Source organism: Spea bombifrons, chromosome 8 (genome assembly GCF_027358695.1).
Source record: "Spea bombifrons isolate aSpeBom1 chromosome 8, aSpeBom1.2.pri, whole genome shotgun sequence".
Taxonomy (NCBI): Eukaryota; Metazoa; Chordata; class Amphibia; order Anura; family Pelobatidae; genus Spea; species Spea bombifrons.
In genome coordinates this window covers 41576026-41602375 of record NC_071094.1, presented here as the reverse complement: position 1 = coordinate 41602375, position 26350 = coordinate 41576026, and the positions used below count along the sequence as shown (strand labels likewise).

At 44.2% G+C, this 26350-nt stretch overlaps 3 protein-coding genes, 6 non-coding genes and 2 pseudogenes across 10 annotated transcripts; 9 read left to right on the top strand and 2 right to left on the bottom strand.

Moving 5' to 3' along the window:
* The first annotated feature begins 347 nt into the window (after positions 1-347).
* LOC128504096 (5S ribosomal RNA) lies at positions 348-466 on the top strand. Its single transcript, XR_008355363.1, has one exon. It is a non-coding gene; the product is annotated as a 5S ribosomal RNA (ribosomal RNA).
* Positions 467-1396: 930 nt separating this feature from the next.
* Positions 1397-1515, top strand: LOC128504209 (5S ribosomal RNA). Its single transcript, XR_008355441.1, has one exon. It is a non-coding gene; the product is annotated as a 5S ribosomal RNA (ribosomal RNA).
* Positions 1516-2436: 921 nt separating this feature from the next.
* Positions 2437-2555, top strand: LOC128504198 (5S ribosomal RNA). The gene has a single exon (XR_008355430.1). It is a non-coding gene; the product is annotated as a 5S ribosomal RNA (ribosomal RNA).
* A 969-nt stretch (positions 2556-3524) lies between these two features.
* Positions 3525-3633, top strand: LOC128504125 (uncharacterized; annotated as a pseudogene).
* A 928-nt stretch (positions 3634-4561) lies between these two features.
* LOC128504140 (uncharacterized) lies at positions 4562-4670 on the top strand (annotated as a pseudogene).
* A 940-nt stretch (positions 4671-5610) lies between these two features.
* Positions 5611-5729, top strand: LOC128504187 (5S ribosomal RNA). The gene has a single exon (XR_008355419.1). It is a non-coding gene; the product is annotated as a 5S ribosomal RNA (ribosomal RNA).
* Positions 5730-6651: 922 nt separating this feature from the next.
* Positions 6652-6770, top strand: LOC128504155 (5S ribosomal RNA). Its single transcript, XR_008355388.1, has one exon. It is a non-coding gene; the product is annotated as a 5S ribosomal RNA (ribosomal RNA).
* A 922-nt stretch (positions 6771-7692) lies between these two features.
* Positions 7693-7811, top strand: LOC128504044 (5S ribosomal RNA). Its single transcript, XR_008355314.1, has one exon. It is a non-coding gene; the product is annotated as a 5S ribosomal RNA (ribosomal RNA).
* Positions 7812-11614: 3803 nt separating this feature from the next.
* OVOL3 (ovo like zinc finger 3) lies at positions 11615-14002 on the top strand. Its single transcript, XM_053472435.1, has 4 exons — positions 11615-12006; positions 12466-12475; positions 13335-13540; positions 13667-14002. Exons 1-4 carry the CDS (start codon positions 11907-11909, stop codon positions 13987-13989), a joined length of 639 nt encoding a protein of 212 aa, XP_053328410.1. The 5' UTR covers positions 11615-11906; the 3' UTR covers positions 13990-14002.
* A 104-nt stretch (positions 14003-14106) lies between these two features.
* Positions 14107-15967, bottom strand: POLR2I (RNA polymerase II subunit I). 2 transcript variants are annotated; one of them, XM_053472433.1, is made up of 6 exons: positions 15842-15967; positions 15542-15596; positions 14972-15045; positions 14620-14694; positions 14465-14531; positions 14107-14253 (listed from the first exon to the last, which is right to left on the bottom strand). In XM_053472433.1, exons 1-6 carry the CDS (start codon positions 15898-15900, stop codon positions 14191-14193), a joined length of 393 nt encoding a protein of 130 aa, XP_053328408.1. In that variant the 5' UTR covers positions 15901-15967; the 3' UTR covers positions 14107-14190. The 2 variants fall into 2 exon arrangements, with proteins under 2 accessions (XP_053328408.1, XP_053328409.1); XM_053472434.1 differs by having other exon boundaries at positions 14465-14516; positions 15842-15930.
* A 2795-nt stretch (positions 15968-18762) lies between these two features.
* Positions 18763-24848, bottom strand: LOC128502770 (sphingolipid delta(4)-desaturase/C4-monooxygenase DES2-like). The gene is made up of 4 exons (XM_053472680.1): positions 24729-24848; positions 23849-23962; positions 21405-22147; positions 18763-18931 (listed from the first exon to the last, which is right to left on the bottom strand). The coding sequence occupies exons 2-4, from the start codon at positions 23928-23930 to the stop codon at positions 18788-18790; spliced, it is 969 nt and encodes a 322-aa protein (XP_053328655.1). The 5' UTR covers positions 23931-23962; positions 24729-24848; the 3' UTR covers positions 18763-18787.
* Between the last annotated feature and the right edge of the window lie 1502 nt (positions 24849-26350).

Here is a 26350-nt window from a genome sequence, read left to right as displayed (position 1 = left end):
TCTGCTACCTGGTCCAGGGAGAGGTGGGGCCTGCATCTCCCCCTTGCGCACCTCGCCAGGCCGTGCCTCGCAAAACGCACCGCGCTCTAGCCTCCCAACACTTGGGAAGGGCTTGGCCTGCTCTTGTTACCGATGCTCTCTGTCTGGCAGTTCTGCTGGACTGCTGTATGCTAGCCTCCCAGCTGGGTGCGAAATACAAGGAGACTGCTGCTATGAAAGAGTTGTGAGGAGAAAAAAATAAAAGAAAATAAAATGAATAACTGACCACAGTGTCTTAAAAATACTCCTGGTGTGACGAGGAAGAGGGCACGTCACAGAAGAAGAGGAGTAAAATGACAGGCTCCTTCGTCTATGGCCATACCACCCTGAATACGCCCGATCTCGTCTGATCTCGGAAGCTAAGCAGGGTTGGGCCTGGTTAGTACTTGGATGGGAGACCGCCTGGGAATACCAGGTGTTGTAGGCTTTTGCTTTTCTCTCTTTTTTTTTTTTCCCGTACCCCACCACCAACAGAGGGCGACAGAGTCACCAGAAGCTAACAAAACTCTAAGGCCCTTTCTTTCTAGCACCCCTTTTCACTCCTTCTTGCTTCAGCTGGCCTCCCACAGCAACTTGACGCCCTCAAGCCTCACTCCGCTCGTACCTCTTGCACACTCTGCACCAAAAAACAGCACTTTCGCAAAGCTGTCTTGCAGCAAATAGCACAGGCACGCTTCATGCTTTCCTTCACTGGTCTGTGCCGTGCCAAACTACACATACAGGAGGCCGGGGGGGGGTGGGAATCCTTTCCCCATGTGTTTCTCGCTCACCGTGAACGCGTTAACCTTTTACTTGAACCTTCTCACCTTCTCTGTCCTGTCCCAGGCCTTAGTAAAGGCAATCCAAAAAAACGCCCTCTGCAGCAGGAGGAGCAGCCGCCGCCGCCGCCGCCGCCTCACGCTACGCCCGATGCCCACAGCAAGTAACGCCGCGGACCATTCTAATTGCGTGCTGTCGAAATGCATCGGCGTACCTGTTTCGGCCTTTGCACACAAAGCCAAAGGAGCTTGTCTGCTACCTGGTCCAGGGAGAGGTGGGGCCTGCATCTCCCCCTTGCGCACCTCGCCAGGCCGTGCCTCGCAAAACGCACCGCGCTCTAGCCTCCCAACACTTGGGAAGGGCTTGGCCTGCTCTTGTTACCGATGCTCTCTGTCTGGCAGTTCTGCTGGACTGCTGTATGCTAGCCTCCCAGCTGGGTGCGAAATACAAGGAGACTGCTGCTATGAAAGAGTTGTGAGGAGAAAAAAATAAAAGAAAATAAAATGAATAACTGACCACAGTGTCTTAAAAATACTCCTGGTGTGACGAGGAAGAGGGCACGTCACAGAAGAAGAGGAGTAAAATGACAGGCTCCTTCGCCTACGGCCATACCACCCTGAATACGCCCGATCTCGTCTGATCTCGGAAGCTAAGCAGGGTTGGGCCTGGTTAGTACTTGGATGGGAGACCGCCTGGGAATACCAGGTGTTGTAGGCTTTTGCTTTTCTCTCTTTTTTTTTTTCCCGTACCCCACCACCAACAGAGGGCGACAGAGTCACCAGAAGCTAACAAAACTCTAAGGCCCTTTCTTTCTAGCACCCCTTTTCACTCCTTCTTGCTTCAGCTGGCCTCCCACAGCAACTTGACGCCCTCAAGCCTCACTCCGCTCGTACCTCTTGCACACTCTGCACCAAAAAACAGCACTTTCGCAAAGCTGTCTTGCAGCAAATACCACAGGCACGCTTCATGCTTTCCTTCACTGGTCTGTGCCGTGCCAAACTACACATACAGGAGGCCGGGGGGGTGGGAATCCTTTCCCCATGTGTTTCTTGCTCACCGTGAACGCGTTAACCCTTTACTTGAACCTTCTCACCTTCTCTGTACTGTCCCAGGCCTTAGTAAAGGCAATCTAAAAAAACGCCCTCTGCAGCAGGAGGAGCAGCCGCCGCCGCCGCCTCACGCTACGCCCGATGCCCACAGCAAGTAACGCCGCGGACCATTCTAATTGCGTGCTGTCGAAATGCATCGGCGTACCCGTTTCGGCCTTTGCACACAAAGCCAAAGGAGCTTGTCTGCTACCTGGTCCAGGGAGAGGTGGGGCCTGCATCTCCCCCTTGCGCACCTCGCCAGGCCGTGCCTCGCAAAACGCACCGCGCTCTAGCCTCCCAACACTTGGGAAGGGCTTGGCCTGCTCTTGTTACCGATGCTCTCTGTCTGGCAGTTCTGCTGGACTGCTGTATGCTAGCCTCCCAGCTGGGTGCGAAATACAAGGAGACTGCTGCTATGAAAGAGTTGTGAGGAGAAAAAAATAAAAGAAAATAAAATGAATAACTGACCACAGTGTCTTAAAAATACTCCTGGTGTGACGAGGAAGAGGGCACGTCACAGAAGAAGAGGAGTAAAATGACAGGCTCCTTCGCCTACGGCCATACCACCCTGAATACGCCCGATCTCGTCTGATCTCGGAAGCTAAGCAGGGTTGGGCCTGGTTAGTACTTGGATGGGAGACCGCCTGGGAATACCAGGTGTTGTAGGCTTTTGCTTTTCTCTCTTCTTTTTTTTTCCCGTACCCCACCACCAACAGAGGGCGACAGAGTCACCAGAAGCTAACAAAACTCTAAGGCCCTTTCTTTCTAGCACCCCTTTTCACTCCTTCTTGCTTCAGCTGGCCTCCCACAGCAACTTGACGCCCTCAAGCCTCACTCCGCTCGTACCTCTTGCACACTCTGCACCAAAAAACAGCACTTTCGCAAAGCTGTCTTGCAGCAAATAGCACAGGCACGCTTCATGCTTTCCTTCACTGGTCTGTGCCGTGCCAAACTACACATACAGGAGGCCGGGGGGGGGTGGGAATCCTTTCCCCATGTGTTTCTCGCTCACCGTGAACGCGTTAACCCTTTACTTGAACCTTCTCACCTTCTCTGTCCTGTCCCAGGCCTTAGTAAAGGCAATCCAAAAAAACGCCCTCTGCAGCAGGAGGAGGAGGAGCAGCAGCAGCAGCAGGAGGAGGAGCAGCAGCAGCAGCAGCAGCCGCAGCCGCCACCGCACGCTACGCCCGATGCCCACAGCAAGTAACGCTGCGGACCATTCTAATTGCGTGCTGTCGAAATGCATCGGCGTACCCGTTTCGGCCTTTGCACACAAAGCCAAAGGAGCTTGTCTGCTACCTGGTCCAGGGAGAGGTGGGGCCTGCATCTCCCCCTTGCGCACCTCGCCAGGCCGTGCCTCGCAAAACGCACCGCGCTCTAGCCTCCCAACACTTGGGAAGGGCTTGGCCTGCTCTTGTTACCGATGCTCTCTGTCTGGCAGTTCTGCTGGACTGCTGTATGCTAGCCTCCCAGCTGGGTGCGAAATACAAGGAGACTGCTGCTATGAAAGAGTTGTGAGGAGAAAAAAATAAAAGGAAATAAAATGAATAACTGACCACAGTGTCTTAAAAATACTCCTGGTGTGACGAGGAAGAGGGCACGTCACAGAAGAAGAGGAGTAAAATGACAGGCTCCTTCGCCTACGGCCATACCACCCTGAATACGCCTGATCTCGGAAGCTAAGCAGGGTTGGGCCTGGTTAGTACTTGGATGGGAGACCGCCTGGGAATACCAGGTGTTGTAGGCTTTTGCTTTTCTCTCTTTTTTTTTTTCCCGTACCCCACCACCAACAGAGGGCGACAGAGTCACCAGAAGCTAACAAAACTCTAAGGCCCTTTCTTTCTAGCACCCCTTTTCACTCCTTCTTGCTTCAGCTGGCCTCCCACAGCAACTTGACGCCCTCAAGCCTCACTCCGCTCGTACCTCTTGCACACTCTGCACCAAAAAACAGCACTTTCGCAAAGCTGTCTTGCAGCAAATAGCACAGGCACGCTTCATGCTTTCCTTCACTGGTCTGTGCCGTGCCAAACTACACATACAGGAGGCCGGGGGGGGTGGGAATCCTTTCCCCATGTGTTTCTTGCTCACCGTGAACGCGTTAACCCTTTACTTGAACCTTCTCACCTTCTCTGTCCTGTCCCAGGCCTTAGTAAAGGCAATCCAAAAAAACGCCCTCTGCAGCAGGAGGAGGAGCAGCAGCAGCCGCCGCCGCCTCACGCTACGCCCGATGCCCACAGCAAGTAACGACGCGGACCATTCTAATTGCGTGCTGTCGAAATGCATCGGCGTACCCGTTTCGGCCTTTGCACACAAAGCCAAAGGAGCTTGTCTGCTACCTGGTCCAGGGAGAGGTGGGGCCTGCATCTCCCCCTTGCGCACCTCGCCAGGCCGTGCCTCGCAAAACGCACCGCGCTCTAGCCTCCCAACACTTGGGAAGGGCTTGGCCTGCTCTTGTTACCGATGCTCTCTGTCTGGCAGTTCTGCTGGACTGCTGTATGCTAGCCTCCCAGCTGGGTGCGAAATACAAGGAGACTGCTGCTATGAAAGAGTTGTGAGGAGAAAAAAATAAAATAAAATAAAATGAATAACTGACCACAGTGTCTTAAAAATACTCCTGGTGTGACGAGGAAGAGGGCACGTCACAGAAGAAGAGGAGTAAAATGACAGGCTCTTTCGCCTTCGGCCATACCACCCTGAATACGCCTGATCTCGGAAGCTAAGCAGGGTTGGGCCTGGTTAGTACTTGGATGGGAGACCGCCTGGGAATACCAGGTGTTGTAGGCTTTTGCTTTTCTCTCTTTTTTTTTTTCCCGTACCCCACCACCAACAGAGGGCGACAGAGTCACCAGAAGCTAACAAAACTCTAAGGCCCTTTCTTTCTAGCACCCCTTTTCACTCCTTCTTGCTTCAGCTGGCCTCCCACAGCAACTTGACGCCCTCAAGCCTCACTCCGCTCGTACCTCTTGCACACTCTGCACCAAAAAACAGCACTTTCGCAAAGCTGTCTTGCAGCAAATAGCACAGGCACGCTTCATGCTTTCCTTCACTGGTCTGTGCCGTGCCAAACTACACATACAGGAGGCCGGGGGGGGTGGGAATCCTTTCCCCATGTGTTTCTCGCTCACCGTGAACGCGTTAACCCTTTACTTGAACCTTCTCACCTTCTCTGTCCTGTCCCAGGCCTTAGTAAAGGCAATCCAAAAAAACGCCCTCTGCAGCAGGAGGAGGAGCAGCAGCAGCAGCCGCCGCCGCAGCCGCCGCCTCACGCTACGCCCGATGCCCACAGCAAGTAACGCCGCGGACCATTCTAATTGCGTGCTGTCGAAATGCATCGGCGTACCCGTTTCGGCCTTTGCACACAAAGCCAAAGGAGCTTGTCTGCTACCTGGTCCAGGGAGAGGTGGGGCCTGCATCTCCCCCTTGCGCACCTCGCCAGGCCGTGCCTCGCAAAACGCACCGCGCTCTAGCCTCCCAACACTTGGGAAGGGCTTGGCCTGCTCTTGTTACCGATGCTCTCTGTCTGGCAGTTCTGCTGGACTGCTGTATGCTAGCCTCCCAGCTGGGTGCGAAATACAAGGAGACTGCTGCTATGAAAGAGTTGTGAGGAGAAAAAAATAAAAGAAAATAAAATGAATAACTGACCACAGTGTCTTAAAAATACTCCTGGTGTGATGAGGAAGAGGGCACGTCACAGAAGAAGAGGAGTAAAATGACAGGTTCCTTCGCCTACGGCCATACCACCCTGAATACGCCCGATCTCGTCTGATCTCGGAAGCTAAGCAGGGTTGGGCCTGGTTAGTACTTGGATGGGAGACCGCCTGGGAATACCAGGTGTTGTAGGCTTTTGCTTTTCTCTCTTTTTTTTTTTCCCGTACCCCACCACCAACAGAGGGCGACAGAGTCACCAGAAGCTAACAAAACTCTAAGGCCCTTTCTTTCTAGCACCCCTTTTCACTCCTTCTTGCTTCAGCTGGCCTCCCACAGCAACTTGACGCCCTCAAGCCTCACTCCGCTCGTACCTCTTGCACACTCTGCACCAAAAAACAGCACTTTCGCAAAGCTGTCTTGCAGCAAATAGCACAGGCACGCTTCATGCTTTCCTTCACTGGTCTGTGCCGTGCCAAACTACACATACAGGAGGCCGGGGGGGGGGGGTGGGAATCCTTTCCCCATGTGTTTCTCGCTCACCGTGAACGCGTTAACCTTTTACTTGAACCTTCTCACCTTCTCTGTCCTGTCCCAGGCCTTAGTAAAGGCAATCCAAAAAAAGCCCTCTGCAGCAGGAGGAGCAGCCGCCGCCGCCTCACGCTACGCCCGATGCCCACAGCAAGTAACGCCGCGGACCATTCTAATTGCGTGCTGTCGAAATGCATCGGCGTACCCGTTTCGGCCTTTGCACACAAAGCCAAAGGAGCTTGTCTGCTACCTGGTCCAGGGAGAGGTGGGGCCTGCATCTCCCCCTTGCGCACCTCGCCAGGCCGTGCCTCGCAAAACGCACCGCGCTCTAGCCTCCCAACACTTGGGAAGGGCTTGGCCTGCTCTTGTTACCGATGCTCTCTGTCTGGCAGTTCTGCTGGACTGCTGTATGCTAGCCTCCCAGCTGGGTGCGAAATACAAGGAGACTGCTGCTATGAAAGAGTTGTGAGGAGAAAAAAATAAAAGAAAATAAAATGAATAACTGACCACAGTGTCTTAAAAATACTCCTGGTGTGACGAGGAAGAGGGCACGTCACAGAAGAAGAGGAGTAAAATGACAGGCTCCTTCGCCTACGGCCATACCACCCTGAATACGCCCGATCTCGTCTGATCTCGGAAGCTAAGCAGGGTTGGGCCTGGTTAGTACTTGGATGGGAGACCGCCTGGGAATACCAGGTGTTGTAGGCTTTTGCTTTTCTCTCTTTTTTTTTTTCCCGTACCCCACCACCAACAGAGGGCGACAGAGTCACCAGAAGCTAACAAAACTCTAAGGCCCTTTCTTTCTAGCACCCCTTTTCACTCCTTCTTGCTTCAGCTGGCCTCCCACAGCAACTTGACGCCCTCAAGCCTCACTCCGCTCGTACCTCTTGCACACTCTGCACCAAAAAACAGCACTTTCGCAAAGCTGTCTTGCAGCAAATAGCACAGGCACGCTTCATGCTTTCCTTCACTGGTCTGTGCCGTGCCAAACTACACATACAGGAGGCCGGGGGGGGGGGGTGGGAATCCTTTCCCCATGTGTTTCTCGCTCACCGTGAACGCGTTAACCTTTTACTTGAACCTTCTCACCTTCTCTGTCCTGTCCCAGGCCTTAGTAAAGGCAATCCAAAAAAAGCCCTCTGCAGCAGGAGGAGCAGCCGCCGCCGCCTCACGCTACGCCCGATGCCCACAGCAAGTAACGCCGCGGACCATTCTAATTGCGTGCTGTCGAAATGCATCGGCGTACCCGTTTCGGCCTTTGCACACAAAGCCAAAGGAGCTTGTCTGCTACCTGGTCCAGGGAGAGGTGGGGCCTGCATCTCCCCCTTGCGCACCTCGCCAGGCCGTGCCTCGCAAAACGCACCGCGCTCTAGCCTCCCAACACTTGGGAAGGGCTTGGCCTGCTCTTGTTACCGATGCTCTCTGTCTGGCAGTTCTGCTGGACTGCTGTATGCTAGCCTCCCAGCTGGGTGCGAAATACAAGGAGACTGCTGCTATGAAAGAGTTGTGAGGAGAAAAAAATAAAAGAAAATAAAATGAATAACTGACCACAGTGTCTTAAAAATACTCCTGGTGTGACGAGGAAGAGGGCACGTCACAGAAGAAGAGGAGTAAAATGACAGGCTCCTTCGCCTACGGCCATACCACCCTGAATACGCCCGATCTCGTCTGATCTCGGAAGCTAAGCAGGGTTGGGCCTGGTTAGTACTTGGATGGGAGACCGCCTGGGAATACCAGGTGTTGTAGGCTTTTGCTTTTCTCTCTTTTTTTTTTTCCCGTACCCCACCACCAACAGAGGGCGACAGAGTCACCAGAAGCTAACAAAACTCTAAGGCCCTTTCTTTCTAGCACCCCTTTTCACTCCTTCTTGCTTCAGCTGGCCTCCCACAGCAACTTGACGCCCTCAAGCCTCACTCCGCTCGTACCTCTTGCACACTCTGCACCAAAAAACAGCACTTTCGCAAAGCTGTCTTGCAGCAAATAGCACAGGCACGCTTCATGCTTTCCTTCACTGGTCTGTGCCGTGCCAAACTACACATACAGGAGGCCGGGGGGGGTGGGAATCCTTTCCCCATGTGTTTCTTGCTCACCGTGAACGCGTTAACCCTTTACTTGAACCTTCTCACCTTCTCTGTCCTGTCCCAGGCCTTAGTAAAGGCAATCCAAAAAAAACGCCCTCTGCAGCAGGAGGAGGAGCAGCAGCAGCCGCCGCAGCCTCACGCTACGCCCGATGCCCACAGCAAGTAATGCCGCGGACCATTCTAATTGCGTGCTGTCGAAATGCATCGGTGTACCTGTTTCGGCCTTTCTCTCCTGCACACAAAGCCAAAGGAGCTTGTCTGCTACCTGGTCCAGGGAGAGGTGGGGCCTGCATCTCCCCCTTGCGCACCTCGCCTGGCCGTGCCACGCAAAACGCACCGCGCTCTAGCCTCCTAACCCTTTGGAATGGCTTGGCCTGCTCTTGTTATCGATGCTTTCTGTCTGGCAGTTCTGCTGGACTGCTGCATGCTAGCCTACCAGCTGGGTGCGAAAGGCAACTGGACTGCTGCTAAGGAAGAGTTGTGTGAAAAAAACCCTGAAAAGAATAAATAACCACGGTGGCTTAAAAATGCAGCCTGTGTGACAAGGAGGAGGGGGGCAAGCAGCAGCAACAGCAAAATGGGACGCTCTTGCGCCTTTGGCTATACCACCCTGATCTCGTCTGATATCAGAAGCTATGCAGTGTTGGGTTTGCGAAGTACTTTGGTGGGAAACTGCCTGGGAATACCAGGTGTTGTACGCTTTTGCTTTTTTCTTCTTTTATGGAAGAGGTGGTAGAAAGAAAAACTAAAATAAATAATTAACCACAGTGGCTTTAAAATGGAGAATCAGAAGAAAAGTAGAATGGGGGGCTCTATAACATATGGCCATACCACATTGAATACGTCTGATGTAATCGGATCTCGGAAGCTAAGCGAGATTGGGCCCGATTACTAGACATTCATAATTCTTGCAACGATTTATGCTTTGCTTCGATTCGGACTAAAATGGGGGGGGCGCATTTTTTTAAAAACATTTCTTATTGTTTTGTCTCCCCTTTATATGTGATGTTAAAAAACAAAAACAACACTAATAGTGTAATATGTATATAAAATGGAAAATAAAAAAGTGTAAGATCCACTCACAAACTGGCTTCCTCAGGAGAAAATTCTAATTTCGCCTTATATTTGTATTTTGAATTTGAATTTTCTCCTGAGGAAGCCAGTATAGCACTGGCGAAACGCGTCGAGAGAGCTGATATCACTTTGAGAGAGTATTCTATACAGTGGATCTGGGACTTTGGTTCACCTGCGCTTTTGCACACTATGATATAGTTGTGCCTGTAATAACTGTAAGTGCATCCAGACCTCCCTCTCCTCAGATTTGTTTTAGATACTGCACCATTTGTGGTCTTTTTCTATTCCTATAGATTTTAGAAGATATTAAATTCTGCTACTACTGAACCCTGATGAGCCTGACTTATTCAGCAAGTTTGTGAGTGGATCTTACACTTTTTTATTTTCCATTTTATATACATATTACACTATTAGTGTTGTTTTTGTTTTCTCCTCATGTATATGCGCTCCTTGGTCGTCTTATTGTATTGTTGAGCATCTTGAGGAAGAGTGTTTTTTGGAAGCTGCTATCTTTGGGGAGTATCTATTTATTTATTGTTATTTACACCTTTTACACTTCACACATGGAATTTGGATTTTTGTTTTTTGTTAAAAAATAAATGCAACTTTGTATCACATAATGTACCATTTTCAATAGAGAGAAGAAAAGTAATGACAAGTGGGGTGTTCTCCCTTCTTCTCTTATTTTTGAACTCGGCTGGGTCAGTAATGGCCTGCCCTTATTTATTCTTATTATTTATACATCACAATGTGTGGAATCACGTGTGCCAATTAATTATTTGATTTGGATTTTCACGGTCACCAAACCTTATGCGAGGCCACGTTCACCTTTTGTTTTACGATTTGGCACTTTTGTTTTCGGACACTACCTTCTGGTGGTGAAGCCTAAAGGGGGTTACTTCCTAATGGGAGTGCCCCACGGTAATGGGGTCTCACCCTTCGGGGAGAGTCCCAAGATCCAACCCTCCCATGGGGGGGGGGAAGGAATTAGTCTGGGTTCCTCTTGTGGGGACCCAGTTTCGTATTGGGCTTCTGCTGCCTCCTCGGAGCACAGAATGCGGCACCAAAGAAGCACGCACCTCGGGCTTCAAAAAAAAAAAAAAAAAAAAGTTCTCCCTTCTTCTCCCAGTGGGACATTGTATTGAAAATTGTGTACATCCCGTACACTGTGCATTTGAGATACATTAAAGATATGTCACACAACATTTCTCATTTGATCACCCACATCACCCCACATGTTCACAGTAACTGCGTAGTACAACATTCAATTACAGAAAATCAAGAGTTTGTAAACACAACCATTCAAAGATAGTAAGTGCGATGGGGTCAAATATATTAGCACCATTAAGATCACAGTCATTTCTCCCACTAACCAGCCCTGATGTCTTGGGGTCATCTGTGACTCAAACCTTTCCTTCATCCTTCACATTCAGTCCCTCGACAGATCCTGCCGCTTGCACCTAAAAAACATCTCTTGCATCTGACCCAAAGTGAATGTCGGCACCCTAAAGTGAACTTCTGAGTATTGGGTCGGAGGATGTTCCTGAAAGTAATGCACCACTTGTTATGTTCTTTTTGACCGTTGCACACCGCTACAAAATATGATGTCACTGTATAAATTAATAATAATAATACAAATTAATCTTCACATGCATAAGGTAGATGGGGGTGTTTGTAGGAGGTCTACCTGCAGGGATATATCTATAGCTTGAGACTTTAGTGTGGCCAGAAAGGGGTTAACAAACTGGGGATTTCACCCAACATGGTTTGTTATTCAAACGAGGCGCAGCGGACAAGTCAACGGGGCATTCAAATGAGAGATAGACAGCAGCTAATTCTATCCCATTAATTCCAGGATTGTCTGGTACACGTTATAAACGAACCAAATAATCCATTTCCATTCCTCATGCTGTAAAATGCAGGGAATACAATCATTGTTCATCGGGTGTTGTGACAAATAAAGGGAATTCCAATGTAAATTCCATTCAGCGGCAAACAAAACCCCTTCCCATACCTCTTTCTGTAGGATTTGCATGGGGAGGAAGAGCCCGTTTTCTCAGTTTGTCAAGAAAGGAGAGACCAGCTCTATATGCAAAATCCTGGGACATTCAAATTAGCGGGAACAAATAAGAGATCATCCATACTTTGCTGAGATTTCTTCTCTCTATGTGATCTCTAATTACAGTCATTACTGCTAAGGAGATCATGGAAGAATACTCCGCTTTGCTGATATAAAGGTGGTCAATTCGACAAACCTTCAAGATTGCTCTTCATCTTCAAGGCCTTTCCTTCTTACATTGTCTATGTCTCATTTATTATCTGTGCCCAGATAATATTATTGAAAGAGCTTCTGGATTTTTCAATCAACTTTTGGATTTTCTTCTCAATTTGCCAGTGGGAAGAGGAATTCCTAACAATCATTGCGTCTTGGTTACACCAAGATACACAGCTTCCATGGACCATTCTTTAATGTAGCTTCTAATACTTAGTGATTGTTTCTGGACTCAACTCCAAGCTTATCCAAGCTTTACAGACCTTGAACAGAGGATCTATAAATATCTTAAATCAAACTGTCAAAACTTAATACCTCCAAAATTTGTCTTCAGGCTCTACAGAGTTATCAGAACACAGATTAGATACATCATAAATTATATATTTATTATTCCACTACCTAACGTCTTTAAACAATATGCCACGTTCATTCTTGGTAAAACGACGTCGATCCATCACAAGGATCTCCAGTTGGGGGCATCTTATAGATGCAGAAAGAGGGGACCTGTATATCCCAGGTATGAAGTTCCATCTGCTACAAAAGGTATTGTTTTTTTTGTTTTTTTTTGACTGCAGTAATGGCTGACGTGAACTTACCACCGGCAGTAACTTTGTATTTGTGGGCAAAAAGCATTCATAATGTTTTATTTGAAATGGTATTTGGGGGGGGGGAGGGAAAATATTAAAGCGTACCTCTATAGAGATGAAAGGGAGCAAGATCTAAATGCAAAATGTGTTATTGGAAGAAACAAACATGAAAACAGACTGTGTGTGAAAATGATTAGGGCTATAATGAGGTAAGACATTATGGCAAAAGCCAGCACTCTAAATTACCTAAAAGAAAATAATGTAAGCATACAAAAATCAAAAGCTCCAAGCCAGCCCTTTTATTTTTAAGTAAGTGATAGCTGTGTTGCAAAAGTGCCCCTGGAAATCTTTTTTGAGTGTTGGCAACCATGTATTCCTGCATTGAAAAGACACAGTTTTGTATGAATGCTACCTAAAGCCTCTATTATTCTGTATTCCCCTGTGGCGAAATGTGTTAAAGCAAGCAAAACACACAAAAAGGCTGCTGGCATTGGTCCAAAAACTTTAAATCAGAGCAGCCCAGGGGGTAATTGCCCCATTTTCTAGCCTTTACACCTAATACGGTACAGTTTGGGCAGAATGCACTTGGGTTTGAGATACACTTTTGGTCATATAGTTTGTGTGTGTGGGGGGGGGGTGTAAGACAACTCTATATTAATCCCATGGTTATGAAATGGGATGTTCATAACATTAAAATAACCAAGTTCTGTTCCTGCAGACTATGTCTTTTGGGCCACATCACCTGGGGGAGCAGGACCCACTGATGTAGTACCTGAGGTAAGTACACACTACAGAGAGTGGATGGTAAGGAACAGACAGAAGCAGGTAACTGGAGTCATTGATAGAATACAAACAGGAAGAAAACTATGGTAAAGCACAACCTATTTTTTTAATCTAAAAATATAAGGTAGGAGAGCTATCCCAACACGTGATATAACGGAGGTTAAAACTCCAGGTCAGAATTCTAGAGAACACATACAAGTCAACATTCTAATGAGAAAATATACAACACGGTTTCCCATTATACAAGAGAACAACTATTGTGATAAGATTTCTTACCCATTTCTGATTTACAACTAAAAGTTATGTTTTATTTCTGTTGTGGGATTAAGCTCCATTCATCACATTTACTAAGCTATCAGTCCATGATAAAATGCATGCCAGGGTACCATAAACCACTCTGCCCTAAGCACCCTTTATACGGCTTCTATGTTGCAGAGATGTCAAGTGCTCATCCCCTTCATTGCTGGAACGTAAGCTATGCCTTCTTTTCCATACCCTCTGCCTCTTCCATCTTGCAGGGTCCATTTTCTTGCCGTGCCTGCCGCAAATCCTTTCCGCTACAGCGTATGCTGACACGACATCTAAAGTGCCACAGCATACAGAAGAGACACCGGTGTCCTTGCTGTGGGAAAGGCTTCAATGACACCTTTGATCTCAAGCGTCACATGAGAACTCACACAGGTGACAAGACACAAGGGGGACTGTGACTATAGTTTGTTTGTTTGTTTGTTTGTTTTTTTTTTATTTCCCTCCATCCTAGTTTTCTTTTTATTTTTTTTTTATTTTCAAACCTTTTGTACCCTACAGGGATACGTCCCTACAAATGTCCAGCCTGTGACAAGTCCTTTACACAGCGTTGCTCCCTGGAATCCCATCTACGCAAGATCCACGGAGTTCTGCAGAGTTATGCTTACCGCCAACGCCGCTCCAAGATCTACGTGTGCGAGGACTGTGGCTTTACATCCCCAAATGCAGACACTTACACCCTGCATGTCATTGAGGTCCACCCCAGTAGCCCTGTTCTCTCCAAGCATCTCAGAAAACGGGGGGCCGGAGTTATGAGGGCAGAAATTGGAGTCTTGCTACATCCAACGCCACGATATCCTTCAAATACTAATTATTCAAGATGATATAGACAATTGAAAGCCCTTCTGTTCCCTAAGCGCCGCACATCATGTAAGACTTCAGTCCCACTATCCAAGTCTACTCTTTGATTTGTTGGACACAACATAAAATGAGACAAACTGTTCTTTTAAAATTGAAATAAAAAAATATTTATTCAAACAGACCATAAAATTTCTAAGAACAGACAAGATAGCTACAGAGGGCCGTCATTCTGTCCAGCGATGACCACAATGAGGTGCTGTACAAACATAATACAATCTCATGGCATCCTGAAAGGGAAAAAAAATATATATTAGCTGAAAAACAGGTATTAGGTGTAAATTATGAAAACACAGAATTTTGCCAAAGGAAAGTGAGAAAAATCTGTTTTGATCGATACTGACAGCAGGTTCAAACATTGCTGTTTTACCATCTAGATTCCACCGGAAATTTAAAAAAGCGAATACAAAGATGTGATCCAACATAAAAAGTACATCATACCTCAGCACGTGCACTGTGAGACTGGAAGAATACTGCTTCTTTGTGTCCACATCTGGAAGACAAAAATCTGTTTATTAGATAAAATCCTGACAGAGAGAGAACGAAAGGTTAGTGAGAAAGCGATGCAAAGACGCCGGTGTTACAGTCTAACTCACTTGGAACACGGATGATCCTCTGTACGCGGCAGCGTGGGGTCCTGAGACACATCAGCGATGATCTGAGTCAGCTCACTGCAAAACAACGATGAAAATAGAACACAAACTTAATGACATCAGAGACGTGAGTAAGTCTTTGCAACAACACCGACACGCTTGAAATAAACTGTATAAATTTTCAGCTACTATGGAACTACAACTGAAACTGTGATTGAGAAGGATAGCATAAAGTTGGTAGGAATAAATATACTCCATGCTGTGTAAATATATGGGCACAATTACAAAATTGTCTCTACAATGACAGTCTCTGTATATAATGAATCTCCACAGCATAAAAGCGTTAAGCACTTACTCCACTTCATGTGTTATCTTATTGACATATATACAGCTGTTGTCTGCCTCTTGTTGGTAGTCACAATTTCGACACTAGGAAGAAGAAAAAAAAAAAAAAAGAATATTGATGTTTAAAGGGATGATCACTCAGGTCTGGCTTTCATTCCAGTGTCAGAAAACCCCATCAAAGACCAAGAAGAATAAAGAATGTTTGACAAGACTCAAACTCACTCCTTGGTCTCATTTTAGATCCAGAGGCCATATGCCTACAGCATGCATGTTTTGCTGTGTTACCCTCAACACAACTGCTGCTGGGAAGCTGTTCCACTTATCTACCACCCTCTCAGTAAAGTTAAACATCCTACATTAGAGCTTAGATTCTAACTCTCAAAACTCACACCTGATTTGATCATTCCATTGGCTGCTGTTCTTATTCTGCTCACACACACACACACATATATATATATATATATATATATATATATATATATATATATATATATATATATATATATATACACACACACATATACATATATATCTCCCATTAACCAACTTGACGTATATATAATGCTAGATCATATTTTACCGCATAGAGGAGAATCCGATTCTCTTTGTCTTCTTTGGGATACAACATATTGTTGCTGCAAAACAAAAAAAATATATATATAAAAAAATCATCAATTACCAAAACTCAAGAGACCAAACCACTAATATATATATATATATATATATATATAAATACACACTCACACACTCTAACGCAACGCCTGTTGCCATTGGCTACAGCCCAGTGACTACCGCTCTCCATGGCATGTGACCTTTACATAACGATAAATATATTTATATTCCCTATGGATGGCACTAACTGTGCCCCACGTCTCCTCACCATTCCTGGCAGAAGCGAATCCCTACAAAACCCGGCTCGTACGACCCGTCCGCGTCCATGACCCACTTTTCCGGAAGTAGACGTGACCACGTGACGCTAAAGCAAGTGACGTAATCAAATATAGCCGAAGCGTGTCCCTCTCTCACCCACGTTCTAAACACAACACCAAACAGAGGCCTAAACCTCATTCTCTACTGCACTGGTTTTGTTAAAGAAATATACGGGCGTCTTGCCGTAAATACCGAAATATATATATATCGATGCTTTATTTCTCTGGGCTTACTAGTCAGGACAGTTTTAGAAACACTAAATGTCCGGTGTGTGTCTCGAGTGTTTATAGCTCATTTCCTTAACTACAGCTTTTGCGTTCTTAACGACGCCTGTAATATGTACTAGAGGAATGTAATGAATCCTGTTTACTTCCAAAATAAATAATAAGTTACAACTTCGCTTCAACTCGGGTCTATCTCATATGAAAGATTAGAGAAGTTCACGTAGTTATAAAATGACATGAGTTTTCGGGACCTCAGTGGGCTCTTTTTTGATAAAAAAAAAAAAAAAAAGAAATGACAAGAAGAGACCTCAGAGGCACCGTAAGCTTGTGTAACTGTACATTTGTTTATGTTGGTTAAATAAAGCATATCACCTTGAATTAAAGACTCCATTTTATCATGGGTTAATACATCTATATTATTATCTTTTATTTATATAGCGCCAACAATTTCCGTAGCGCATCTTACAGTCCGTACATTCAAAGGATCTGGCGAAACTAGATCGGCAGATTATGATGAGCCGAGTAAAGTAAAGAGGACCAATCTGTATTTATGTTATGAAATATAAAAAGGGAGGGATATTTCCCACATACCCCCCCTGTTTAGAAGGGACCCTGACCCCTCTGTCCCTTTTTTCCTCCCCTGACGCCCCTCTTTTCTAGCAGTTCAGAATGGCTGCTGGGTATGAGGGTATCGCATGGTTCTACAGCCATAAAAGTAACAATAATATGTAAAGAAACAGCAGAAACAGTATGAAAATTAAATAGTGTAAATAAAATACATTATTAAATGCGCCATAATCCAGTATTTTATCACGTTGGCCTGGAATGAAAGCAGCAAAAGGAGGAAATGTTCTGAAAACGGATTAAGGGATGGAAAATATTCACCGTAAAGCATGCAGGAAAGCAGAGCGGATGTATAGAGATAATACTGATCAATCCCGCTATCCGTTTGCATGCAGCACTAAAATATAAGATGGCATTTAAGTGCATATGGACTATTCAGAAAGAAAAAAAAGGCCATCATCAAATGGAAAAATCAATATTTTTAACCGGCACGGTATGGCCACTTGAGATATATGTATATTCTATCGGGAAGTAATGGAACCATTAATAATTGCAGATTTGGATAGGTTTATTCTAGCTTCAACAGTATAAACCGTAAACGGAGGATTTCATGCAAATTGACGTGAAACTGTTAAAGTACGCAAAATAATTTGAATATGGCCATGTTTCAGTTTTGTCAAGTATTGACTTTAGAATGAATCAGCATACACAGTTGCTTATGTCATTTACAGCCGTGAAAAAAAGATATACATTTACAAATACCGGTAGTTTTATACTCCTGTGTGTTAAACAATTCAACAGAATAAGAAACTGTCACAGAAAAATCTAATAAAAGTCTGAATCTCAAGGAAAGTGGGGATCCATGGTATTTTGTAGAAATCACACAGTTATGATGTCATACTTCCAGACCTGATGCTCCGCCTTTGTTTACCGGTTTGTGCTTCACATTAATTTAACAGGCAACACACTGAAACATTTTGTTAATGTATTTAATAATTATAATCACAATGTTGTAAATTTTTAGTAGTCATTTCATGAATATCATATCAAATAATTTTTTTGGTTACTTAGGAAGCTTGTTTAGGCTAGAAAAAAAACAGTCTTTCCACAACTGATTTTATTTATATTTATTGTATTAATATTGTTTTTATTTTGTTGAGAAAAAAAAACAAAAAAAATGACATTTCTGTTTAAAAATACTACCATACATCAGTGCATTTCCACTTCATAATAAGGGTTAGCTGCTTTGCAATCCTATGTGTGAATGAATTACTATTGTAACATAGGCCTGAATATATTACACGATTAAAAATGAAAGTTTCAAGTACATACATAATCCCTTCATGGTTTCTTCTCTTGCAGGAAACATAAGGGAATACTCAAAAATATTACTGATTAGTAATAAACAACCTTCCGCTAAACGATAGAGCATATGTATGTCTGGGCTATCATATCAAATGGTTCGGCCATTTAAAAATCTATTTAAATTTAAAGGAGCAGCACATAATCAGGCTAATACAGTGTTTAGCAATTTTTTTTCAATCATGTACATTATACAAATTACGTAGCCAATCATGACAAGGCGGTTGAAGTTCCTTGGGTAATAAACGTGCTAAAATTACTTTCAAATGGCCTTCATTTTTTTACATATATATACACACACAGGATATTTCTGTATTATCGATTCCTGTAATTTTTGTTGTGGAGCAACAGATCCAATTTAACCCCTTAAGGACAATGGGCGGTCCCTAAACCCATTGAAAACAATGCATTTTGTCATTAAGGGGTTAAGTTGCAATAAGTATACAAATATACACAATTTCAGCAGCACAGTGTGTACCCTGGGATACACGTCATCATGAAAGTAAATGTGAAACAAAGGAATGAAACTTAAAACACTTGTAATAACGTATGTGAATATTTGACACGCTGTTTGGTGAATTTACCAATATACTTTTCCATTCCTGCTCATCTCCATATATTACTTTGTATAGAAATATACAGGGACCTATACAATATTAAGGTTTAGAATGCTATCTTCATATACTGGGAATGCACACACTAAGTTGTTAGGAGTTAAATAAATATGGAATTTCTCTTTTATTTTTTTAGTTCATCTTTGCAAGTTCGCACTCCCTCTTCACCCGAGAGAAAGGTCCCAGGTTCTTGCAGAATATGAAATCCCAAAGCACGCGTCCCCATGATGTGTGGTACGGGAGGGTGTCGTAGTATTCCGCTGCAATCTTACGCACCTAAGAGGAAGAGAGAAGAATGGTTAGGTGTGATGGAAAGAGAACCGGAATAGTGCAAAAAGCTGTGACAAACACAACGGAATTATGGGGGACCTCCAAATACTGTTGAGGCCACCATGGATAAACTCTGAAATGATTGTGCATATATGAATTTGGTACAAGATTAGTGGTTTTCAAAAAATCTATGGAATTATTCTATGGAATTATAATAATTTAGTAATGGAGCCTGGGAACATTGCCTTGTTTTCTCATAGATCAAGAATGGCCAAAGTAGCAGCTCATGCCGGTTTGGCTGCCTAAAGTTTATAAGAACTGCGGTCCACCATTTATTTATTTTTGGCACATCCTACATTAGAACCCCTTAAATGAATAGTTGCATTGTGACCAGTAACAATGTACTTGGTGTATACACTCTGCCGGTTGGTGCCTCCATGTAGGAACACTAGAGGGCATGCATCGGAAGATTACTGGACCACTGGCAGCGTGACACATTGTGGTCCAAAGTGCAAAAATATTTAGCAAAATACGATAACGTTTATTGTTGAACATCACAAAAAAAAGGAAAAAAAAGAAATGTAATTATGTTTACCCAGTACGGTCGGCCCTGTGTACATAAGAGTCTTGGAGATAATGATTTCCCGTTACTATTGTTGTTGAAAGGTCAGAAGGATTTTTTTTTTAATATATTAATTTATTTCATTTTTAATCTGGGACTTTTTATGCTTTAATTGTTCTCTGCACAAAGGAATACCCGCGTCTGCCCCAGGGTGTATCCGATAAATACTGGTATTATTGTTTTGCCAACACGACTGTATCTTATTGACTCTAAAAGCGACAAAGCTGTTCTTCGCTGCACAGGGATTAAGTTACTTTCATTCTAATTGGAATTAGCGGACTATGTCATGGGTACAAGTGAAATGGACAGAGAACAATTAAAGGGCATCAGTAATGCATGGAACGAAAGATGTTCAGATAAGCTGGACAAGTACAAATAATGGAAGGTGTACTAATAATACTGGGTTTTGGGAAAAGGTAAGTAGAAAGGGTGTAGAGGGAGATAGAGCGGCAAGAGGTCCACTTGTTACAAAAGGAACATTGTGAATTAAGCAACAGCGCACTTAGCTATAAAGGACTAACCAGCCCTTCCCATAAAATGGTTAATCCACCGGTTACCACCACCACCTCAATTACACAATGTAGGTCAGTGTGTAGATGTTTGCTCGCCTTGCTCGGATTGGTCATACAATTCAAAGTCCGGCTTCATTCTCCTGCCTGAGGCCTGAACCGAACTTTGGAACATAGCGAGTTGCTATTAGAAACTAGTTAACAAGTAACCATGGTTTGTATGTACTGCTCAGCCATGAGCCCTATCTTAATTAGCTTCCTAATGGCAAGGCACAAAAATTATATTTAGCAAGTACAATGGGAGTTGTGTGTAAAAAGTGATTTTTGTGTCGAGTTTGGAAAGCGTTCCTACCACCAGAGCTACTGATGGAGTCGTCATCCAACTTTGCAACAGAATCCCTTTTTATAACTCCCAATGCATTTTTCTACACACAATTACAAGGGTAATTAATAAATAGAACAATTCTAAAGGCTGGCCCGAGGTGTTGGAAGTTATCCAGACTATGGAAAGTGCTGGCTTTAGTTGTATGTTAGTTTAGGAACATGGATGTTGAGTAAGAGCCAGAAGATATACTGGAAACTCAACAGAGAAACTGGCTTTGCAAACACCATAATTTACTTCAAAGCCCAATAGTTTAGCCGACAATAAAACAGCCGGCTTCCAGCTTGTGAAGTTGCAGAATTATGGCTCTGATTCCTCTCACAGGTCCACCTGAGTCTGCAAGCGCCTGGTATTGATGGGAGAGTGTTCCACAGTCTCTGATCACTCTCCCATCAATACCCAGAAGGCTAGTTACATAACACAAGAGTGATCAGTGTGTTTGGATCCATTTGGATGAAAGTGATCAGTGTGTTTGGATCAGTTTGGATGAAAGTGATCAGTGTGTTTGAGTTTGTGTCAGTGTGTTGAAGAATGGTCAGTACAAGTGTGCAGCAATGGGGCTGAATGGGTATCAATGGGTCAGTCTATTAAAATGGTACCACAATTTGCAAGTGCAATATGGGGATTCTTCCCTATAAAGGATAGTGAATTCCAGGCTCTGCCCTGGACCCATCAGTAGCACACCAAAAAAAGGCACATGTAACAATGCCTCCAAACTTCAACCTTGGTGAATCGGGAAGCCGAGGGTGGAGAAGGGAGACAACTTCAGGACAGAAAATGGAATACACGCTTGCTCTGCCACTTATTTTCCAAAGAAAGATGTAGATGCTTTAAAAAGAGATGAAAAAATATCTGGGAGATAGGAAGAGATGGACACCAAAAGAAAAAAAAAAACACACAACAAAGACCCACAATAAGCTGAGCAGGAGACAGGCAAACTCAAAAAGAAGGGGTAAGTTATCTTACCAAAGGAAGCTTGCTGCCTGGTATGCTTGGAAAGTCGTGATGTTCCATGTGGTAACCAACATTGAAAGTTAACATGTTCAATGGTCCATAGTAGGAGTAGGTTTCATAACCCTTCGAAAACATGTAGTGCTCAGCTATGAAGTGCCCTGAAATTGGATGGAAGCCCATAGACAAGATGGACCCGGCCAGCAGGTAGACCACAGGTTTCAAGCCCCACAAAGAGTAAATGGCCAGGTCAAAGGAAAACTGAACTAAGGCATTGATCACCTCAAGATGGGTGATAGGCTTTGGATTAACATAAAGTGGACGCAGGACATAAAGAAGTGGTTGAAGGACGATCCACAGAACCTTGCGTAGCGGAGTGCAGAAAAACCTTCCTTCAAAGTCTGTAGGAATGTCCACATCCAATCCATCTCCACCAAGGTACCGATGATGGTCAATATGGTACTTTTTGAATGACGTAGAGTACGGCATTGCTATGGGAAGGTTAGCAAACATCCCAAAAAAGCGGTTCCACCGTGCGCACTTGGTGCCAAATGCAACATTATGAGAAATGTCATGGATTGCAAGAGTCAGTGAATGGTTGATCACTCCCCCAAAAACATAGGAGCAGAAGAAAAGCCACTTCCAAGGCAGGTCACGGACAAGAAAGCAGGATATAATCTGGACAACAACCATGAGCGAGACAATCCACTTGAGTTGTGGGTCGGGTCCCATCAAGTTCTTTATCTCAGGGTATTTTGCTGAAAGAAGAAGGTGAAATATAATGATCATTGTGAGTGTTAACAGACAGATGGAGACATTTCTCCAAACTTCTCACAATCAAAAGATATAATGTTCTGGCGCAACAGAATCCTGGCGTGATGACTTTATTCTATATGGGATCATGATGTCCACACAGAATTTCTTACTTTTAAAAGACGGACGTAGGGTCTGTCCTATACCCACAGAGTGACATGGGTAATACAATCAAGGTGGCATTTGTGGACATAATTTGAATCTCCCTTAAATAATGAGATGGTTCAAGCAAAGAGGTCAGGAGGCTCAACAAGCATAATGATCATGCTTTGGTTGGGATAGTCTCTAAGACTAGACATCTGCAAGGTGTTTCCACTGATGCCCCAAACCACTTGGACGCAACCAGGTATTATGTGGTTAAAGGGCAATATACAATAAAAAATGACATCACACTACATAACATGCCACAATTTGGTAAGGATATATATAGCTGTCAACTGTCATCATGTGCTCAGGAAAGTCCCATTGAAACGACCGTTACACATTCACATTATGGGAGGGTCGGAGGCTTTACATTAGGGTGACCTATTTTTTCTTTAAATGATGTTTAAAGGCATCTACAATCAGGTAATGACAGGTAAGTTTATTTCTGATGTCACTTGTCTGTTGATGTAACGTGCGGCCGGGTGTATCCAGTGGCTGGGAAAGGGAATTATGGGTATCGTAGTGTGTTGTGTAAGTAGAGGGGCGGGATCTGTGTCCCACGGCAACCATAAAGCCTGTCAGTCTCAGTTAAGTGAAGATGTCTGCCATACCTTGGCAACCACCTGTAACTGATAACACACCTTGTTACTCATGTTACACGACAAAGATGCTACTGTTTCCATATCTATGCAGACTTTGTTTTCCCAAAACACATTTTGATTATTAAAACCATAGATTAGCTATTCATTTCATTTTTTCTGGTAAAAACAACTTTTTATGTTCCATCATGGATGTTGTTGTTTTTTTATACACCTTTTTGCAAGGAAATTGTATCCCAAGTAGTAAAATATTAATTTAAAACTAAATGGGAGTGGCTGCTTCCAGCAAACTGGTCTTAGTAATTATTATCTAATTTACGATAAATATATATATTTATAAAATGCTGTCCAACTTTTGCTGTAAAGGCCCATAGCCCATAATTATTTTATTAGTTTATCACACGTTAATACGTTAAGTAACTGGCAAGGCCCTACAGCCACATAAATGGACCTTTCATACATCCCAATATTTCAGTTGGCCAAAGAGGGGCATATATATTTTAAAGAGGTGTGGCCAGGGGCGTGGCTAGGGAGCGGGGCTTTACAAAGACTATTTATGTAACTTTGTGACCTACTTATAGCTATTTATACAATTCAGAAGAAATTCATATATTTTGCCTACACTGTTTAACTTATTTGGACGCACGTTATCGTGAGGGGCATGCAATGGAGGAAAAGATGATTTGGGTGCTAGAAAGGGACTATCGCTCCTAATGAGGGACACTTGGGAGATGTGACCAATTGCAACAAAAACACTTACATACTTCGTACAACCAGATTTGAATGTGATGTCACTGTTCGCAAAATCAGACTTTAAAGGTAAAATGGCTGTACTCAACTAAGTGGGGTAATATTACAAAAAGCACTTCTCTAGTAATTCCATAGATTTCAGGTAATACTCACCCAATATCTCTTTCCTCCGGTCCGAATGGGGTTGGTCAGTATAAACCCACTCAAAGTTACCCCTTACAACTTTATTACCCATGATGCTCCTGCAAGAAAGCCGGACAGCGTCCCCTGCGAAAACAACAAGATAATGTGAAATGAGCGTCGTTCCCCGTTGGATTAGCACGATGCCATGGTAATGTCAAATTGGTTTCTATACGGTGTACATATATGGCTTCCTTGGGGACTGACGGACATTAATTGAATCATCCGCATACAGAAACGCATCTCCTCTTCCTTATGGTTTCACTACAATGGGGGTTATCCGTAAAAGCGATTTGGGTATAAAGTATAAAAATTAGCCTAATCACCATAGCAACCAGTAGAATGTCCATAATAGAATTTGACAGCCTTTTTAGTCTGCCAATTTTTCCTTATATAGAAAACTCAAGACTGTATTCAGTCCTTGGTCTCGTCTCGGGTGCCTTTGCCATGCATGTTTAAATTCTCTCACTGTATTAGCATCTACCACTTCTTCTGGGAGGCTGTTCCAATTATCTACCACCCTCTCTGTCAAGTAAATCTTCCTTACTCTACAATATATCCAAATCTCTGACCCTCCATGGCTTCCTCCATATATATATATATATAATTAAATATATAAAATCCCATTAAATTAACAAATAAAATACATTTACTGATGTACGCTGTGAATATTCACAAAAAGATTGAAACTACGGATATTATAACGTACAAATCATGGAATTGATCTGAATCTATTATCCTAATCGTAAAGGTTCCGAGGCGCAATGTTCATAAGGAAGCCCGCGTCTCTGGAGCGGCCATCATTACGGCGTAGAGGTAGTAAGGTTTACGTAATAATGTATAGGTACGTCACCTGCAGTCTTCTGTAGGGTTGGGAGCTCTGCTTGCAATGAGAGACTTGGTCTGAATGAAGACCAGAAAAGAGGAAAGTAAACTGGTAAGGTGTATGACAGTATACGGGGAGGACCTATCTCACCGCATGGACTACGCCCTTCGTCAACAGTAAATACCCAGATAAGATACTCATGTGACGACAGGTAGAACCTGTTACCCCTTCAAACCGATGGGATACTCTCCGCCGAAATGTCACGCCCTGTAAACTGTCACAGGTTCAACCTGTTCGGTCACCTGCTGCATAGAAGGAACATAAAAAAACCTCTTTCCCAACATTTCAAAGGTCTACGGACTTGTAGCAGAGGGTTGTGTTGGCAAAAATTCGAGGTGACTTCATGACGCATTTGTGCAAACCTTGCAGCCAATCACCAACAGACGCAAAATTCGGACAATCTTCTTACACGAAGCAAGCACTCCATTGACTACGTGTTCTGTGGAAGGCAATTTATGTGTCACCAGTTTTACTCGTGGTTCTTAGAGGTTTTTACCCCAGTCTTGGGTGGAATGGGCCAATTTGCAGGGTCACGTAGTCTTCACATTCTGCTCTCATTTAAAGCACTGGAGTTGGTGGTTTTTTTTTTCTCATTTCTGTATAACAGGCAAAATCCCTGCTTAAACACAGGTGACTTCAATCAGAATATCTATTGTGTAGTAGAAGCACGTGCCTGCCACCATTAGCAATTCTCTTAAAACAGACATTTTTTTCGGATGGGCCATAATATGTTGAGTATTTGAACACCCTCGGGGTCAGCTCATGCTCATGCACTGTTTTCTGCGATATTCCAGTTAGGTTTGTTCACCTGTGAGCTTGTTTGACATGATGACTTTTTTCTGTAATTTTTTCGCAGGGCTAGTCTTTGTTCTCCTTGCCCTAGTACGTCTATCAAACTATTTAACGTCCGTAAGACGAGAAGTTGCAGAGTAAGATATTTCAGAAACCTTTCCATCTCATAAACCACACCTCTGTAGGAATTTACAGGACCCGATGACTATTGATTACTAAAATAACTCAAGTTCCGTTGATGATGTATAAAGAGTTTATGAGTACTTTAATGAGTGCTTTAATATGTACTGTTTCCCCTCCAACAATAGCGTGTGTCTTGGGAGATCAGCGGGACCACCTTCAACTTCAGCAAGACCACCCTCTAATACCAGCGGGACTCCTGCTTGCAGTCCAAGGAGAGGGGGCTCCGGGTAGCCAGACCCAGAAAGTTCCCATGTATGCTTGGCCCCCCCTGCAAGACGGATACCAGGGAGAGAGCGGCTCTTCTGCCTACCACCAAAAACGGCATTTCTAGCGTCAAACTACATGAGCGACTCAATTAAAAAATCCAAACGTGCAAAAACTAGTGCTCATTGAACATGTGATTCCAAGCGCCCGTCTCCTGCGCCGACAAAAGCTGGGGGGCCGCCAAATGCATTCATGCCAAATAAGTGACATCTCACTTTAATACATATGACGGCCGGAGTGTCCCTTTAACATGTAACAATATACCTTTTTGTTTCCTTCTGTATAGGTTTGTTTATTTTATTATTTGTTTTGTATCCATTTGCAATTTTGGTTTGCAACATTGTTGATAG

Coding starts and splice junctions, on each gene's coding strand:
- LOC128502770 (XM_053472680.1), bottom strand. CDS start 23,930: ATGGGTAATAAAGTTGTAAGGGGTAACTTTGAGTGGGTTTATACTGAC. Junction 22,148..23,848: donor CCGGAGGAAAGAGATATTGG/GTGAGTATTACC, acceptor TTCTTCTTTCAG/CAAAATACCCTGAGATAAAG. Junction 18,932..21,404: donor CAGGCAGCAAGCTTCCTTTG/GTAAGATAACTT, acceptor TCTTCCTCTTAG/GTGCGTAAGATTGCAGCGGA.
- POLR2I (XM_053472433.1), bottom strand. CDS start 15,900: ATGGACGCGGACGGGTCGTACGAGCCGGGTTTTGTAGGGATTCGCTTC. Junction 14,695..14,971: donor AAGATAACACATGAAGTGGA/GTAAGTGCTTAA, acceptor GTTGTTTTGCAG/TGAGCTGACTCAGATCATCG. Junction 14,254..14,464: donor CTCACAGTGCACGTGCTGAG/GTATGATGTACT, acceptor TTTCCCTTTCAG/GATGCCATGAGATTGTATTA.
- OVOL3 (XM_053472435.1), top strand. CDS start 11,907: ATGCCACGTTCATTCTTGGTAAAACGACGTCGATCCATCACAAGGATC. Junction 13,541..13,666: donor TCACATGAGAACTCACACAG/GTGACAAGACAC, acceptor TGTACCCTACAG/GGATACGTCCCTACAAATGT.